The sequence below is a fragment of the Schistocerca cancellata genome, chromosome 8 (assembly GCF_023864275.1).
Source record: "Schistocerca cancellata isolate TAMUIC-IGC-003103 chromosome 8, iqSchCanc2.1, whole genome shotgun sequence".
Lineage (NCBI taxonomy): Eukaryota > Metazoa > Arthropoda > Insecta > Orthoptera > Acrididae > Schistocerca > Schistocerca cancellata.
In genome coordinates this window covers 483,433,419-483,454,115 of record NC_064633.1, presented here as the reverse complement: position 1 = coordinate 483,454,115, position 20,697 = coordinate 483,433,419, and the positions used below count along the sequence as shown (strand labels likewise).

At 38.3% G+C, this 20,697-nt stretch overlaps 1 protein-coding gene across 2 annotated transcripts in view; it reads right to left on the bottom strand.

The window, feature by feature from the left end:
• Positions 1-7,054: 7,054 nt before the first annotated feature.
• Positions 7,055-20,697, bottom strand: part of LOC126094927 (myelin expression factor 2) — a 72,972-nt gene continuing 59,329 nt past the window's right edge. For both annotated transcript variants that reach the window (XM_049909575.1, XM_049909574.1), the window contains exons 8-11: positions 17,676-17,720; positions 13,592-14,115; positions 12,747-12,882; positions 7,055-7,546 (exon numbers count right to left, since the gene is read on the bottom strand). In XM_049909575.1, the coding sequence (XP_049765532.1) occupies positions 7,488-7,546; positions 12,747-12,882; positions 13,592-14,115; positions 17,676-17,720 (764 nt within the window). In that variant the 3' untranslated portion in view covers positions 7,055-7,487. The remainder of the gene's footprint in view (positions 7,547-12,746; positions 12,883-13,591; positions 14,116-17,675; positions 17,721-20,697) is intronic.

The window sequence follows — 20,697 nt, the reverse complement described above, 5'->3', positions numbered from 1 at the left end:
GTATCAGAAACATGAAGATTGCAGTACAAAGAAAACTGAAAGCAGCAATGATCTGTTTTCCATTTCACCTGTGCACAAAGTATGCTGATGTGCAACAACATTATCCTAATCCCAGACATTTCCTCACTGCTCTTTGAATTAAGTTTTTATTTTCTACCTGCACAACATTTTTTCAAGATGATGTCCACATTGAATGTAAACATTTACTATTTGAAATGAGTGCATACAGCAGTAATTTCCTTAGATAACTTTTAAACTGTTTCAAATGTAACTGAAGACTTATTTGTGTCCCTTTGCCAATTCAGTAACCGGATATACAACTTCACTTGCTAAATGCTGATGTATCGTAATATAGAAGTACTTTATGTTGCATACACTTATACACAGGCTGTGATTATTTGATTGCTTTTTAATTTAATATATGACATTTTAACAGACAACTATCAGAAATAGTACAACAGTGCATGAACAGGAATGAACCATGACTTATGTTTAAATCACAGATTAACCTGTTTCAAATATTACGAATTTTTCAACACAAGTCAAGAGGCAACTGAAAATAAATTTCTGATGGTATATCTGCAATTGCTACCTTGCCGAGAACATCACAACACATTGTGCACAGTGACAAAACAATAAAATTTAAGTTGTTACTGGAACAAGTGTTTGAAAGGCAATTCACAACAATGACTGGAGATGGAAGAAAACCTGTCCACAAAATGTGTGATCCATATAGATTTATTCTATCTGAACATCCAACATATTTTAAAATGCACACCACAATCAACTAAATTGGAAACCAGCACGGTAGCAGAGACTTATCTTTTTATAATGACAGGGCCAACAAAACCCCAACAGGCACTTGACAAAATCTATCACACTGTAGCAATGAGTATGAGATCTGGTGGTAGCATGTAGCACGAACTTGCTGAACAGTGAACTATATATGACGAATGATACTGGATGTACATTTTTGGTAAATACTTTAATATTCACAACTCAAGAGTATAAAGGGGTTGAAGTTAACATATCCTGCAGCAACATTTGCGAGTACTAAATACACCCCAGGATCAGAGCAGCATATTTAAAATGCTTCAGCCTCAGAACAACAATTTGCATTGGATAGGTGGTGGTAATTAAGTGATATACTGAATCCAGAGTACTACCTACATCACTACCTTTAAAGTAAAATGGTGCCTGAATTTGTAATACTACTTTCAAATTGTACAGAATCTTTTTGGAATTTATCTTCCTAGTCTCATTACTGTACACAGTGGACATATATGCTATAAAGTTTTCAAAAATCATGAAGGCTTATTTTAATCAATGTAAGCTATAGCCATTAATAAAAGTGCCAGAACATTTCGTCCAAGTCTGTACGTCTCAGTAAAGGGTTTCAATATAAGATAAAAATTAACTTTGGTCGACTGATGTGCAACAATTAGAATGGGTGAGAAAGCATCCGCTGCCTTGTGCCACATATCAACCAATAACCATGTAATTGAAAGATTACTACATCTTTATTTGGAGATCTTTTCACTCCATTGTCACAGCCCGATGGCTCAAAATTCTCAAGGTAAAACAGTTTGTACAACAAAAATCAGTCCAGCTGCACAAAATCCATCACTTTACAACCGGAAGTGTTTTGTATGCTGGCAGGTACTGAAGATCAAAGTCTGGTGTAGTTAAATTTTTGTTTGCAACTCTTCACATTTGTAAGTTTTGCAGTCAGAAGCTACTTTAGCACACACTCCACAAACAGAAAAAACCTGTTATCATATTCTCTCAGTGGGTGCTTGATACACTGAACAAAAGTAGAACAACAATAATCAACATTTTAACTGTTGAAAAAATATGGGTGCACTGATTTCACCCAGAGATGTGCCAATTACCCAGTGTTATGATTCTGATGATCCAAACAAAAGAGAACAGGAGGATTGCTTAACACACTGCAAAAATATATTATTCAGTCTACTGTCCACATTTTGTGTGTGTATTTGCCCAAATACCTGACGAAGCCTTACGGGAAAGTTCTCCCAACTTCATATGAAACAATGCAAACCACAAATAAAAATAAGGAAAACCAGAGGACGATTCCAAATACATAAACTTGACAGTGGTGACAAAGCAGTAGCAAATGTTAACCCATAATCCAGCAAAATGCAAAACAAGAAAATGGCTTGAATGAAATTTTCACTCTGCAGCCAAACGTGCACTGATATGAAACTTCAAGGGACATTAAAACTGCATGCTGGACAAAGACTAACTGTAAATCTTTGACTTTCGTAGGCAGTAGAGCATTTTGAAGAGCACTTGCCCGCAAAAGACAAAGGTTCCCAGTTGAAGTCTCGGTCCAGCACAGTTTTAATCTGGCAGAAGTTGTAAGGAAATATCTTAAATGTATTACCCACAATAGTTTAATCACTCTTTTAGAGAGAGAGTGACAGAAAATATATATGTAAAACATGATGCACATGCTGAACATTATGAACAGTTATTTATAAATATGATATGTACACATATATGTTTGATAATATGGGACTTAAGCAGGAAAGGTCATATTGGGAAAGGTTAGTGAATAAGCAGCAAGCTGGTCTTCAAATTTACATGGATAATTAGAACAGTTTCACCAACACTAAGACTCTTGAGCCTGGAAATACATTACATTAGGATAGTATTACATTCAAGGACTATTTTAAATATGTATCTGCAAAACTAGGAAAGTGGACATACTACTTTCAGTAGCCACAAAGCCTGATTGCAAAGAATGAACTGTAAGGGTCTGTTATATTTCCTAAAAACCACTTCATAAAATGGTGGAAGTATTGGCCGAACACCAGTAAATAGACTCAAGATCTTTAGCAATTGGTGATTATATTACATGTATATATGGTACTGATAGGCAGTACTAAAAATAATATCCATGTGAATTAAAGACCCTTGCCTGTAACATGGTAATTCCTGTAAATGATACTACACTGCAATTCACATTCTCTACATAATAAACATTTGATGATTCAAATGGTGCTGCCGGACGAAAAAACAGCTGCCAGCAATGGAAATTATGATAAAGAGACCTTCTGAACAAACTCACCTTGTACAACAGCAGGAGAAACTGATGGGGGAAAAAAGCATGGCACAAGGAACAGATGTAGAAGTTATTAAAATAGGCCAAGCCTACATACATGACAGAACAGTATGTACACTGATTCAAAAATCCTGGATTCTGTTTGAATTGCTGTATTAATATTACACGCAAACATTTAGAGTTCTTTTCACCTGTGGACGAAAGGGTATTTTCGATTTTGTTACTTCATTGCATAAATATTTTATAATAGTTATGATTTTTTGAAGACTTATTATTTATCACACTTGCTTGCGATTTCTTGGTTGGATTACATTTGTTTTGTACTGGAAATGAAAGTATTAAACCTAAATTCTTTTAAAATGTGTGATTCATAAGTATCGGACAGCTTTCAAACTTATCACGTGATCTCATTTTCCACCTGGCTACCCTACATGTTCTGAAGTAGTTCTGTGTGCCAGTGCACCCAAGTGTAGAACAGAAATTTCCAAAATTTTAGGCCATAGCCGACAACCACACAAGCACCAGGCACTTGTTTAACTATGCATGTTAAGTGGATACACTGCAGTAACCTCATTAAAAGGTCACAGACTTTATTGCTGAAATGTCACTTCATATTTGGTTTCATGTGATTTCTCCCCCTTCTGAATAGCAGGGAAAGGAAGAACTTTTGGGCCAAGTTTTCTCTCCAGTGGAAAAAAAGGGAAGCAACATCATCAGTTCCTCAAAGTTCAACAACCTTTGTATAGTACAAAGCATATCTTATTTGCGACAACATGCCAATTTATTTACTTAGAAACAGCCAGAAATGTGACAACTTTTTCAAACTTGCAGACATTGTAACATTGTCAAACATTTTTTACGTAGCCCAACATTACTGTGTAGTAAGCAACACACTATGTGCCATGAAGTTTTATCTCTCTTACAAAAACTGACTAAAGGCAGTGGAATTTTCAATCACCTTTCAAATAGAAGCAAAAGGTTTCCTTTGTTATACAATACCCTTAAGCAATGATTTCAAAGAACATTCTCTACTCATTACAAAGACGAAGATAAATGAGAAAGGTGAACATTGTTTTATAACTACTATGGACTGAACTACTTAGGAATGTCATTTCTGAAGGATCACTAAAATACACATACAGTAAAACACTTCCTTGAAAAGTATAGAACTTTCACATCGCCTTGAAACAGTGACATCTCTAAATCATTCAAAGTCATGGAAATGGAACTGTTGCAGTAAAATGCTTCCTAACTAGGATGAACTATTATTTTACTTTTCGGCAACATACAAACACCTCAGCCTTTACAGTATATTATACACAACATTCCAAAATTTTATCTATCTGCACCTCTCTTACTCCTTCATACTGCACATACTTCCAGTAACTGTGACACCTTTTTCTAGTCACCAGCTATGTACAACCTTGAACCCAGCAACTAGGTTAACAATTAAAATAGCAATTAATACAAGAAGGATCAGAAGGATTTTCATGGCTTACTGAGTTCCACAAAATAAATTCCACAAAAATCAGAAATATTTCTCTATCATCAGGTAACAGGGAATCAAAGTAGACAGAAGCACTCACTGAAAAATTTGTAAAAAGCCAAGAAAAATGAAAACAGTACAAATGGCAACATTAATAACATACATGGTGCAAAGAACTTTCCCAAATTTCAGACTGTAAAGAGGACAAATTCACTGACAACTTTATACAAAAATCATGGAACATTCATAATATATTAAAATCTTCACACACAAAGTGAAGTAATTCAAGTATACATTGCTTTACATACATTCACTGGCATAGAAACTGAGAAAATGGAATGTTGAATCTGTACAAGTATAATCAAATTAAAACTGTGCAATCTCAATGTAGCGAGATGAAACATGTGGCCAACTAACACCACCCAAAAATATCAATCAAAATACCTTCCATGTTCCACAGAGTGTTAAAGCACAATGTCCAGAGTTAACATTTCAATTTCAAATTAACATTCGAGTTTAGTTTACATGGCACTTCTGTTAACAGATGACAAACTGAGTGCCCACGTATTTCAAATTTTTTAATATTCTGAATGATGACTTCTGATATCTCAGTAGATCCTCTACAGAACTTTTAGTTGCTATTAAATTAGCAGTCATCTGAAAGTAGGCTTCCAAAACCTACCTCCTTGCACAGTAACTCTGATGCCACAAGTGGAGGTGCTCTAATATGTTGTTGGTTAAACCAAATGGACTAAAATGAAAGTATAACATCTATAAAAGACCAGTATCTGGTCAACTCCATTTGCTAACCACATCACACAGATACATAAAACTTAAATTGATCCAACATTAAGCAAGGAAAGTAGCGTTGTCCATATTATTGGAACATGATACGCTGCACTGCAGTTTAGTGCATCAATTATCTGAGTCCTCTAAGCCAGATCCACAAATACTGGCAAATAATGCTTGAAACCTCACAAATTTGCAACACTGAGAAACAGGCACAGAACAGTAACTATAAACAGGCCACACACTTTTCCCACCATTTACCAAATTACCCCAACAAAAAGAAAAACTGTTTACTATTATGTGACAAACCGACTCAAATTCAGTAATTCCTTCATACATCTCATTTCCTTCTTTTGAGTGAGTAATTACACAAGCTTTTACAACACATTTAACAGTATCAGCAAAACCATTAACACAAACAGCTTTGATACAGTTGTTTTGCAACACTAAATTCAATCTCATTCTTGCGAGTGTGAAATTTTCTTACAAACTTTTACATTCTTTAAATGAGAAGCTGCAAATAATACCATATGTATTATTGTATGTGAAAAGATCAGTCACATTTCTTCACTCACAATACTACAAAGCTGCTGAATATTGTATTTAATAATGCACCAAAATAAATGCGAAGATTAGATTCCAGAAAAATCCAAACAAAAACACAAAAACTGAATGAAGATTTACACAATTAGCACATAAGCTCACGAAGATACTTCCTACGAGACTACCACCTTCAGTAGAATTCCACCTTCAGTAGAAGTTTGTGCCCTACAACTGAACTAAATTTTGAATACCTTTAAACATTTGTACCAATTTTCGAACAATTGAACTCCATACTGTGTCATTAACTATTCAGGTTTAACAGCCCAAACTGTGTGACTGTGTGTGTGTGTGTGTGTGTGTGTGTGTGTGTGTGTGTGTGTGTGTAAACGCAACCGACATGTAATCAACTCTAAACCAATTATTGGTTACACCAAGATTAGCATACTTTGGCTGAAGTGGAAGAGAAGTAACAAAAATGCAGTGAAACTGCCGTTAAAAGTTAACTGTAATACACAACATTCCATTTCCTTGTAGCATTCGTTCAATTTCAGTCCAGCAGAGATTTGTAATCAAACAACTGTTTCACCGTAATGGCAAAACTTAGTTTATAATGGGATTAATACTAATTTATAATGGAAGTACCAATATCTCAAGACAACAATTACACATGTATCGACACAAATAGGGAAACTGATAAAACTCCTCAAAATTCAGAGAGCACTACTTGAAGAACTGGCCAAAAGTAAAATAAAAATTAAGCAGGTGCAATCACCACCATTCTATTTATCCTTTGCCTATAGAACTTACCAGACAACTTCCCAGGGGAAACAATACATCTGTCAAGCTGATGAGGTTTGTAACTACCAAACCGAAAACAGCCTGTTGTTCAATGTCAGCGATGAATCCACTAGCGAAACGGGCAGTGAAAACAATATGACACTGCATCCAGCTGCTGCAAATACCTGCTTACTTAAAACAAACAGGTTTCAAACAAATGCCTGAGATTCACTGACACTATTTTCAACGCGCACCACAAGAATACAACACATTTCTTGAATTGAGGGCAACAGAATCTAGTTTGTACAACAACCACAACAATCATGCCAGACACACATCGTGCAGATACCTCAGCAAAAATCGAAAACACCTTTTACTTTTACGAAATCATTCATTTATTTAAGACTGACTGCAATAATACAATTGTCCAACTAAAATACAATGTTCCTACTGAATTTTGTTTACTGTCAGTATATATCAATGTAGTGAGAAACAACTTTTAAAAGTACAAAATCCTAACACAAAGGTTCTTCCACTGAATTTCACACACAATACATTTATAAACAGCGACACATGAAGTCAACGAACTACAATGGACAATCTTCAAGTCAGAAAAGTTCAAAAGCAGCTTCACAATTCTTCTTTGCAGAAGCCACAATAAAAACGAGAACTCCGAAGACTGTGTAGAGCAAGACTTCCACACCATTACAATGACCACATAAGAAAATGCATATACTATGGATTCTATATTTCTAGGTGCAAATGAGACATGACAAGCGACTTTTTTAACTCTTCCCACTTTACCTAATAGAAGAGAGATACATCAATAGTACGGCCTTCCAAACGAGTGCGATCCGTCATATCTGTAAAAATGTTAAGGAAACTTGGGGAGAGAAAATACAGAGATGGGAAAAATTTGAGATGGAAAACAATTTAAATCATTTTAAAAAATTCTGACTGGCAATTAGTATACTATTTCATACCCCAAGATTCAAATTCAAATGGTTCAAATGGCTCTATGGGACTAAACATCTGAGGTCATCAGTCCCCTAGACTTAGAACTACTTAAACCTAAATAACCTAAGAGTATCACACACATCCATGCCCCAGGCAGGATTTGAACCTGCAACCGTATCAGCAGCGCAGTTCCAGACTGAAGCGCCTAGAACCGCTCGGCCACAACAGCCGGCCACCACAATATTGCAATCAGCTGAAAATAATAGTGTGTCCATCACAACTGCAAACAGTCTAATCATTTATAAAATATCTTAGTAACAATTATATATTAGTTTAACACACAAAAGTTCTGTACAAAATCTATAGAACTTCTTGGAAAATTATGGCCAATGCATTCAGGTAACTTTTGAGCGACAAAATGTGGAGACCAGGCCCACTAATGAGGATACTTAATTTTTTAAAGGCTTGTGTTGTTACCTAGTGTTTGTGCATTATTTTTAGATGCGAAAAACGTGTTGTCTTTTACAAAAGCTCCAATAAGTGTTCCTTATGAAACTGTGAACCATATTTAACAATGAGTGAGAATCACAACTGTTGCATTATACTGAGTGGTTACAATTTAACTGGCAGTATTCCAAGTGCTGCAGTGCAGGGTGTACACTTTGTAGGACTCAAACATTCTAAGTATGATCATTAATTGGTGCACTCACAGAGCATGCTGGTGGGGGTGGGGAGAAAGGAAGGGAACAGTTCCACTTTGTGTCACCAGGAGACAACATAGATGTGTAAGCAGCCAAAATGTGAAATATTACTGTTTTGATGTCAGTATGCTGTTTGTCACTAAGCAAAGTATGTTACTTTAATTTGTTAAGTGACTGAGTAAAGGGTTAAAAGGATTGAAGTTTTCCATACAACACACAATGGCTATTGAGAAGGAAGACTGTGCAATGCTGGTGAAGTATTTTTATCAGAATGACAGCAATAGCTGCAATGCCTTGTGAGAATACTGCTGACACAAACAGCTGTGAAGATATTCCATGTCAACGGGCCGAAGAATACGATGAAGCAATATGAGGAAACGGGTGAATTAGGTGATGCACCAGAGACCAAGGTGGCCCATTTCCATGGCAATAGTTGGTCAAGTTGCTGAGGCTATAGCTGACAGCGAATGACTCTAGCTCACAGTGCAACATGTGCCTCAAATTCTGTCATGGGAATTCCCTCTTGCGTGGTCAACAGTTCAAAAGATTTTTCGGAGCATCTTACACTGGTATCCCTACAAGATTCAGAATGTGCACCAAATGAAGCCCTTAGATAGGCTACAACACTATGACTTTACCCTTTGTTCTTTTGGGATGCCCAAAAATGGATGGTGCAGCTGGGGAATATTCATTTGACAGACAACACATTTTAGGCTGCATGGTGCCATGAATACACTGAACCATCTCATATAGGCTTCAACTTCACCACATCTTTGGGAGGAATATCCACTGCACTCAGCTTATGTGACTGTGGTGCGGTTTTCAGTCCAGTTTCTTTCCATGACGGCACATCTTGGGTCTGTTAAGTGTACAGTGACACTGATGTAAGAACCGTGAATGCAATTGTATCTACACAACTCTACACCACTGTATATTTTCAAACAATGGAAAATCCAGGATGGAATGTAACAATACAAGAGAAGGAAAGTTGCTACTCACCATATAACTGAGATGCTGGGCCGCAATAGGCACAATAACAATATTCACACAAACATAGCTTTCGGCCATTAAGGCCTTTGTCAGCAGTACACACACACACACACACACACACACACACACACACACACACACACACACACACACACACACACTTTCTTCTTTGCATGAAACGGGTGGCAGCTGTCTGAAGTCCCTTCCATACAACCTAACCACCCATGGTCGTCACCTCTGCAGTGACAAGCAGTCCCTCTCTAAACATACCGAGGGTCTCACTGAAGCCTTCATTGACCGTAATTATCCTCCCATCCTTGTACAAAAACAAATCTCCCGTGCCTTGTCTTTCCAGTCTCCTACCACCTCCCGAAGTCTCACAGTCCGGCCACATAGGAGCATTCCCCTCTTAACTCAGCACCATCCAGGACTGGAGCAACTGAATTACATTCTCCGCCAGGATTTCGATTACCTCTCGTCGTGCCCTGAAATGAGAAATTTCCTACCCGCTATCCTTCCCACCCTTCCTACCATGGTATTCTGCCGTCCACTGAATGTACACAATATACTCGTCCATCCTTACACAACCTGTTCCCAATCCCTTACCTCATGGCTCGTACCCCTGTAACAGGCCTAGATGGAAGACCTGTCCCATACATCATCCTACCACCACCTACTCCAGTCCAGTCACCAACATTACCTATCACATCAAAGGCAGGGCTACCTGTGAAACCAGTCATGTGATCTACAAGCTAAGCTGCAACCACTGTGCTGCATTCTATGCAGACGCGACAACCAACAAGCTGTGGCCAAAAGACAAGTGGACCACCCTGTAGCTTAACACGCTGCCAAACATGATACCCCCATCTTAATGACTGCTTCACAGCCTGTGCCATATAAATCCTTCCCACCAACACCAACTTTTCTGAATTGTCAAGGTGAGAACTTTCCCTGCAATAAATCCTACGTTCCCATAACCCTCCTGGCCTCAACCTTCGTTAGTCACTGTCCTCACCCATCCAGCACCCTCCCTGTTCCCATTCCAGCACTACACAGCCATCATTTCACTGCCACACCCAGTCTTAATTTCTTTTATTTTTTATTTCTCTCCTTTCCGCTACTTACCCCTCCCCCTCCGCACCTTCTCTCCTACCCTCCATCTACACTGCAACATTTCACTGTCCGCCACTCCCACCATACTATCCCTCCCCTCCCCAGCCACCTCCTTACCCCCATCCAGAGACTGCAGAAGCGCGTATGCGTGTGTGTCTACTGCTGACAAAGGCCTTAATGGCCGAAAGCTATGCATCTCCGCTATATGGTGAGTAGCAACTTTCCATTTCTCCCTCTGTATATTTTTACACCAGACAGGGCAACACGTCACTTGCCATGTGAAAGATTAGCGCTGGAAACCTTTGGTAAAAACTGCATCAGCTCTAGGTAATTTCAAGGGGTGTGGCTTCCAGATTCATGTGACTAGACTGTGGGGATATCTGAAAGATTGTGTTGCATCAGGGATGTATTAGGATTGTTCTAATCTGAAAGGTAGCTTTTGATGACGTATCGATCCCCTTACACTTTATATGCTGCGAACAACTGTCTACCATGTCATGTTACGTATGCTGCATGTTACCGACACGGGAGAACACACTGAACAGATGATGTAACTTCTGATCATATCCTAACCAATATGCTAGAAACACCAGTATCATGTGTTTCGTCGTCATCCCCTTTTTCCTACATTCCCACCACATTCTGACTGCTTACAGCACCATATTTTAACCTTGTGGCAGAAAGTGGAGCTTTTTTTGGCATACACTGCAAGCACACCAATTAATGAACACACCTATGATGTTTCAGCATCCTGTGATACAGCCCACACTGCAGCACTCAACACTGTCAGTCCATTATAGTCACACGCTAGATATGAAAAGTAGTTGAATTAGGGGAACACGTGTATGTTGACTATTTTGATAGAAGGGTACCTATGGTCTTATTACATCATTTTAAATATTCCGGTTCGATGCAGAAAAGAGTTAAAATCATTTGCCATTTATTGGCTCTTTTGGAAGTTTATGGCAAGTTCCTATGGGACCAAACTGCTGAGGTCATCTGTTATGCTTTACAGTGTCAGGTAACTAATCAGGAGGATGAGAGTACCAGTGTCTTAAGTGTTTTCTAGTGAGGTACACAAACAGCATTTGTCATTTGTGGATGTTGTATTCAACCAAGTATATGCAATGTAGTGTCCATGTATCATACAGACGTTGTCAACATACTACAGGGAGACAAGGCAGTACAAAAGGGGAGTTGAGAAAGTCCGTCGATGCACTGGAACCCCACATGAAGACAAGTATCTGGCTATCTCTGCAATGTGGCGTTACGGGCACCACCGCCCTAAGTGGTGGACTTCAGCAGAAATGTCTTATAAAGCCTGAAATTGAAGTTACAGAATGGCCCGTATTCGAGTCCCTACATAAACCCCACTGTTCATATATGGGACATGTTTGACAGATGTCTTCATGGTTGTCCTGTTACATAACTGACTCTACAAGAACTTTCATGGGCTCTCACTGAAGAAGAGACTCCCTTTTAGGAGTGGAAGAAAGATGATGAGCTAAAAAAATTGATACAGCAAGAGGTCTGTGCATCCCTGATCTATGCGAAGTGGACAAACCTGTTCTCACTCATACTGACACTCTGCCAAGCCTGTACTCTTTCAATCTTACTATCTCACCCTTGTTGAGAAAGCTTAACTGTATGATGACATTCTAGATGTGTTTCTTTTCTCTAGCGTTTCAATTTTTGGCCCAACCCATTCATTCTTTCAAGTCAATTTTTACTTACTACATCAAGAAACACAGTTCACAACTGTTTTCTTATTCACCATTTTGCTCCGCCCGTAACGAGTCGGGAATCAACTTTTTGTGCAAGCCTCTCCGTTCTATTTCATCAAGAAATCAAACTGTTGGTACTTTCCGTATCCTTACTTGGGATATTTTTATGTAGATAAACTACAAAAGAAATTAACTCTATTACACTAAATATAATGTACGAAGGTACAATACGAACCTCTTTACAACTGAAAATTTGTATTAGTATGGTAAAAATGTAGGGGAAAGATTAATTTAAATTTCAATCATATGAGAGTAAAAGGCACCTTCACTTAAACGTTTTCTTTCTTCCCACACCACCCATGAACGAAACATTAAAAAGGCAATGAACTACCCCTCTGTGTAACACGAGAACAGAATATTTAAGTACTGAAGTAACCACAGCAAAGGTAATATCTTTCCTTGCTGTTAACTAAGGAACTGCATGCCTAATATTATCATGCAACAAAATTATTACATTCACAACTTTTATTAGAAATTATTTCCACAGCGAGTAAGTCATATTGGTTAATAAAGGATACGGACTGCACGCTCGGCCTCCAATTCAGAGCTGAAACGCACTAAGCCAATCTCTTTACCCCTAATCTCTGCAAATTTGACATCTCCGATCTCCCCATATTTATCCCGAAGCATCTGCCATGTTGCAGAAGGAGGAAGCTGGAAAGAGAGACCATTAATAACTTAGTAACAAAGGTGGAAAAGACAAATAGTGTGAAAATGAAATAATATGGAACTTTTTCATAAAGCCTGTTACTAACAAATACAATAATATAATTCAACATCACTGTAACTACTAAACCATTAAGTGATAGTACATCTTCATAGGTACTGTTTTTGTACTTTAATTTTTATGAGAACAATTGTCAGAACTTTGGCCAGTCCACTGAAGACAATTCAGGTAGGAGTGGGAATTCCTACAACACATTTTACATTTGCTATAAATTTCTTAATTAAGTTACTGCTCATTTACAGCCAAGCATATCTCATGCAATCGATCATGCAATTCAGTACCTGACAAATACATCACATAAGCAATATGGAAGTCAAGGATCTGAACCTTATTTGATCATAAGGTTAACTTCCCACTATTGAATGAGGGAAAGCAATATTATGTAATCAATAATTAGTCAAAGTGGAATCATGTTACAGATGCCACCAAGCCAACAATGATGTGATTTGATTTTAATACAAAAGATTATTCTGGATTGCATTACACATAAAATGAACAGTAGTCAACTCACATAAAATGAACAGTAGTCAACTCACATAAAATGAACAGTAGTCAACTCACATAAAATGAACAGTAGTCAACTCACATAAAATGAACAGTAGTCAACTCACATAAAATGAACAGTAGTCAACTCACATTTTTGATCAGGATAGTATCTGAACCTCTATGACCTGGAACTGCTGCACCTCCCATTCCAATTCCTCTTGATGGTCCATTGGCAAATCCACCATCCGCTGCCCCTCTAAAATCTCTTTCCCCTAAACCAGAGCCATAACCACCTCCTCCTCCACCACCCCCAAGACTAGAGTTAAGAGAATCAAAATCACGTCCACCGCCTCCGTATGCACTATTACCCACTAAGCCTGCTGCTCCACCACCGAAGGCACCTCCAGCACCGCCACCCATAAATGAACTGCCACCTCCAGTGCCAATATTTCCTCCAAATGATCCTCCTCCTCCACCCAAACCAACACCTAGTCCTGCTCCCCCAGCACCTAATCCTGCACCTAAATTGCTTCCCCCAAATGCACCACCTGCCCCAATTCCTCCTCCTAAACCAATATCACCACCTCCAGCTCCCATAAGGCCACCTGCTGCAGCAGCTCCTAAGCCACCCACACCAGTTAAACTGGCAGGCAAAGCTGCATTGTTACTCAAACCTGTAAAAGAAAAATAACTCCCATTAAGCACAGAACACATTAAAAAATTAATATATATATAAGTCGAATGAAAAACTTTTGCTCTGTGCAGTATACCATTCCCATTTATTTCCAGATGCATACTTATCTTTATTGTATTGTACATGACATGCTGTCCTGACAGTAGTTATTTATGCGACATTTGCTAGCCAGAACTCGCTTTCAAGACACAGAATGAAATGAAGCGTGGCATGGCAAGGGCCTCCCAGTGGGTAGACCTGATTGCCTAGTGCAAGTCTTGACGTGACACCACTTCGGTGATTTACGCATCAATGAGGATGAAATAATGATGAAGACTGCACAAACACCCATTCTCTGAGTGGAGAATATATCCAACCCAGACGTAATTGCACCTCGGTCCCCAGCATGGCATGCCAACACGCTGTCCATTCAGCTACGTTGGTGGACATAAGCAGAATGTTTAGTATGAATGCACAGAAATAGAAGTGCATTCACTGATGTACATCTATTGGCAATATTAAACATTCTGCCTCCAGGCAGCAAGCCCGTGCAGGATATGGTGGCTAGTGCACAGTAACAACTTTTTATACTAAGCACTGGGTGAGTTCATTCGTTTGTTCGGAGGAGGCCACTATTGTTTTTCAGCTTTCCACCAGTTGGTGATGTGCTGTTTTGACAGAATTGAGGTGCACGCCCTGCAATCTTTCTGAAACAATTTTCCTGAAACTATTTGCTAAAAAGAATTGCTTATGTGTTCCTAGTAGCTTCACAATGAAGTGTCCACTTCATTAACAATCATAGTTATTGTGATATTTCTGTTTAATTACGACACTATGCAAATTTCAAAAAAGCAACGAAAAATATGGATTTCTATGACTTTGCGTTTGGTGCATATTACATCATATGTCGCTGCTTGTATCACATGCACCAGCAGTAAGGCTAGAATGATATGTCCACAACATTCCTCACTTACCACTAACAGTTTGATATACTGAAATGCGATTTCGGTAAATAACAGCACGCAAAGAGAGTAGTATTTTGCCATATTGTAAACACACAGAACTTCGTTATTTACCGTATAAGTAATAGACGTTTTTAAAGAAACTATGTACTTTTTAAGGGCCTTTGATATCTGGCGAAACAAGAATTGCTGTAGGTTTGGGAACAATGGAAATGAAAACATTACACATCTATTTTTGCACTGAGGATATGCTTTTAAATAAGCTACTGACCTTACTTGTCCTCAGTTTCTCATGTAGTAAACTAAATACATCATTGTTTCAGGATTGTTGCAATTATGCCTGCACATGTCAGTAAGGTGACATTATGTAACCAAGTGTTTTGGCAAAAGAAGCAAATTTTAACACAGCAACAAAAGGAATGCAGGTGTTACTCAAAATTCATCACTTTAGCAGCCACAAGATAAAGAACCTGAAGTGTCTCTTTGTGGGAAAATTATGGACTGGCTGCTGAACACCCTATATTGCGTGTGGTGTAATGAAGCAATACCTGCAACTCTTTCAGACTTAACATACTGTGTCTAAGAAAATGTTTTTATGAACAATACTGGGATGATGCGCAACATGAACTTGCGAAGTTGATTACAGGCTCCAATTACACACACTCCAACCAGGACAGACTCCTGTGAGAGTACCTCCACCAAGGTTTCACAATATTCACATCACCCCCCAAACCAGGCACAGATATGTATCATGGGCAGGGTTGTCAGAAACCTTACTGAAACACGTGATTTCATGGGTGTACTGGTTTCACATCGAATTAGATACTGCCAGTGATGTATCAAGGGCAATACAGCAGTGAATCAACCATGGGGCACTTCTAGCTGCTACTACTACAGAAGTACCTTGTTGCATGAACTTGAGGGAATTGCAGAACTCTTGGATCTGAAGACAAGTTAGTGGAGATAGACAAGTTAACTACCAACAAATCTGATGATTTACACCAAAAGAGCAGAAAATGAGGGGGGGGGGGGGGGGGGGGGAGAAAGGAAGGGAAGACAAAATTTAATTAAAATCAGGGCATGTGTGTCACAATGGAAGAACAGAGCAGAACAGAAACTAAGGAGAACTTTGTTCTGCAACAATGTTTTATATATATGAATGACTGTAGGATGAGATGTTTCAAAAATGACATTCCCAACAAAATGAGATTTAAGACACTCCCGACTGCTTTGGGCATTATTAATCACTGAGACCCTAATAAAAGAAATTGATGTGTCCTAAGGATAAGGGGCTGAAAAGCTAATACTGCTGTGGGAGGTGCTGCTGAATAATGAATTAACATATCAATAGAGTCCTACTGCATAACAGTCACTACGGCGTTCTGCTGTAATTAAATGTTATATTTTTGAATTTTACACAAATGTGAGGCAGTTAATCCCTTCACCTTAGAACTTAATGATGATTATACTTATCAGAGGTCACTCTTTATATCTTTACACTATGGCATTAATTAGCACAAACACCCCACAATCCTCACTGTATTCCGAAAGTAGGTGACCCACACGGTTGATGTAGAACATGTAGTCACGGTACGACACTTCAAAATAAACTTTCGTCACAACTGGTAAACTGCTTAACAGAGTCAAGGACACAGAGTCGACAATATGTATTATGGGCGATCTTCTGCCATTACACCACGTCCTGCACACTAGTGCTCTCAGCAACTTCTGCACCGCACACTGCCTGCATTCCACTAACAACAGCTGTATCTCTCTGGTGCTTTACTACTTATATGTAGCCTACCTCAAGCTGTGCGAGGCAAAACTACATTTATCTTTTTGTAGGGGGCTGCAGACCTCTTACACGTTCCATGGTAATCACTTAAATCAATGATTCAACATATTTACATTCTAATGGGCTTAGAGGACCTAAACGAGAATCTTTAGAATCTAATAAATGACATCAATATTTACGGAAGTGGGCAAGGTGAGTGAGTCAAGTCCAACAACAACAAAATTGTCAAACTTTAGACAACAGCAAAAATAACAAGATTAAAAATTCAAAGAATTTCATGAGAAGAACGTATTAATCCTTTCCAGAAGAACATAGAGAAAATTGCCTTGGTAATGAGCAAATGACAAAAACTAGTAATTATTTCACCATAAACTAAACTGTACAAAATATGAAGATACCAAAACACTGAATCAGAAAGTTAGGTTTATGAACAGAGATCAATGTAAATATGAGACCTGTAGGTTTCTTCCATAACTAAGCTTTTGGCCAAAGAGGCCTCTTCCCAAATTACTCACATGCAACTCAACTCACAGACACACAGACACACACAGATGTGCTCCAAATACTGAACGTGTCTTCTTGGTAACACCTGGTTGAATTTTAACTCATTCACCGAGTTCAATAGCGAATCCCAGACAATGTATCATACTTCAAAGTAATAAAACCAATGAAATTCACTTTTTACATATGTCCAAGGAAAAAAAAATGTTGACATTACAGGCAAATTTCATTCCACGTTGTTATACTGGTACACATGTCTTGCTAAGTTTAGTTTCTTCCGGTAAAGTTAAGAAAAATAGTTACCCAAAGATGCTGGACCAACAACATTAGACAGTGCTGATGCCGCTCCTGTAAAAAAAAAAAAAAAATAAATAAATAAATTTCTGAAGTACATATTTCGCAATCAACAAAATACAGTAAAATAACAATGTCTACAGACAAATATTTTTTCCTTCAATAGGATTTCAGGTCATTTGCTAACAAAGTTATCTGTAATCAGAAATCTGGAAGTTTTCAGGCTGTATCACAAATGCACACAACTCAACCCCAGCAACATATTGCCACTCTCTGTCCATGAACACAATAAGCATTAATTTGTAGTCTCATGTAAAACCACGAATGGGTGTCAATTTAAATAAAGCATCCAGCATGAATAACAAATTATTTATATTTGGAACTTGGGTTATTTGAGTTACACCATAGGTAACTATCGTTACACAGAAAGGGAAAAAAACATTCCTTTTGGGGGATTTGTGCTTTGACATTTTCTGCCAGCATATTGTACTGAGAAGTTTTACCACACCAGCAGTTTGATATTGGCTACAACCAACTCATCTGCACTGAATAAGGAAAAGTAGTTTATAGCATCCACAATGAAACTTGGCACAGCTGAGGCTAAAACCAACTCATCTGCACTGAATAAGGAAATAGCATCCACAATGAAACTTAGTCCAGCGGAACCCTCCACCCCCACCCCTTTGATAGAAGTCTCACCTATCCAATGTATGCAGAAGTCAGGTTGTCATCCCAGCAAAGCACTTAAATGCCGAACAGGGAAATAATACTCCTATTCTTCAGTAACTGATACTGACCCACAGCCAGAATTTTTAACACACACTGGGATAAAACATTCCACATGCGTCATCTGTAGAATATTTTCACTGTCCTTTCCCAAAGATAATGATCTCCATGCAAAATCTGTTCTGTATTTAGAGTTCACACACCGAATTATACCCACGTCTACAGGCTGCAGGTGGAGTGTTCATTTAGCAAGAAGCAACACACATGTTCCCGACATATCACCTTTTCATGTGCAGAAGATGTGTCAACAATAAGAATTATCTTTCTTCTTACTGAATCCATCTCCATATTTCAACTAAGAAACTTATTTCAGCAGACAGCGAGGTACTGCTAACGGAATTTTAGGTACACAGTAGCATTTTTTTATATCCCGCAGTACGTCAATTTTTTATTATTAGTGGCATCACTAGTAACACACACTAAAATCATCTATTCTCCTTGGCATCCTGTTGTTCTGGGAATGAAGTATGGAAGACCCCACTCCCACCATCATCAAAAATGTTTCTAGGCTCATAATAGTTATCAACTGTGTCAAAATTTTAACATTAGATTCTTTTCATGTCTAATGCCTTACTTTCTCTATATAAATTTTGGTAGGAGAAGTTACATCTTTCTTTTTCCAGTCAGTCTTCTCAGCCACTATGCACTTGAATCTTCTATCCCAATCTCTGGAAATTTTTGAAACCTTTGTCAATAAATTTTCACCTACAGGAATGTCTCCATTTCTCATTTCATAAAATCATTTTGTTAGTAAGAGGGTGGTCTCCAATTCTGTATGGCACCTACCGTCTCTCAGTTTAGCTCCAGAGCCAATCGGTGCAATGTCATATCTAAGCTTCAACTGTACTATTATAGGAGATAACTGCAAATTTCATCTATGGGCAGGTCCCTCGGGCAACTGTACAGTTTTCAGTCTCCTTTTCACCTGTCATCTGAACATAACGATGTTAGAAAGTAGCCATCTACAATGTATTAATATAATAAACTTTCTGGGGGTCTGACATGACTCATGATTGTGTAGTGAAGGAAAATTAACCTCACTTCCTCTGCACGAAAAATTAAAGAAACAACTGCAACTCTTTTCTGCCTCCTATTGTCACAGTATCAAACCCTGCACAGAAAGCCACAACAGAGAGAAACTGGGGAGGGGGCCATTACTAAATGCAGTGAACACACCCTCAATTCAGGTAACAAGGATTTTGAAGTGAATGGGCAATTAAATTTGAATGAATGAAGCTGAAACTTTTCCCTTTCCAATGCCACAGGGATACTAGTTTCAGCATTCAGGAATGTCCCCTTAATTTTTCAGTACCAGGGTGTATACGCGGACAAAGAAAAAAATTCCCGGATTTCCCAGTTAAAAATACATTTTCTCCTGGGTGAAAATGTACTTTTCCCCTGTTACCTGACAGTAAATTTTCTCTCTAAACTGTTTAACCTATCCATCCTTAGAATGGTTACAGTTTTATACACGAGCGTAGAATTTCCGGCACTTTAGAAAACGAAACACAGGGGAAAAAGAACATTTTGGAAAGATCTTTGATGGGCAGTAACATGTACGCTGCATATTTTCGTATTATGAAAGTATAAATTCAAATTCCAAACAGCACATGTTACTTTCCGATGCATTGAAATCGAGATTGCGATGCGCTTTTATAAGCCAGTCATAGCTCATGTGACGTGATTTTCACCAGCCGATTATACCAGGTATTGAGAGCTTATGACACGTGATGAAGTCAGCCAATAGCAACATCACTGTTAAGTAGTGCGAACACACAAACAGAAAAGTTAATGTTTTAAATTAATACACACAGTGTTGCTACAAGAAAAGTAAAGCTTTCACTTATAATATTGGTCTATAAGATTAATATGCTGGAAGAGAAGCTAAGCTTTCGCATATAATGTTGGGTGTTCTATGCGCGTATTACAATTTAAGATATATCACACAAATGTGCCATTAAAATTTTTAATAACGACATAAATGTCTGTTCTTCTGGACTCTAAATTCATCTAAATGGCTCGTCATCAAAGAGTTTATTTTTAAATGAGAGTCAAACTTTCTTTGATTTAAGAAATTCAACGTACATTCTCGTACGTAGTTCAACTTGAGTAAAAGGAAATTTTCTTTGATAGTAACGTTTTTCAAACCACCATTCTGAATATTTTCCCGCAACCTGTTAGAAATAGGTGCGTTTCTGCAGTTGCCAGAAAGCACCAGATGACAGGCATCACCACGCTTGCGCAG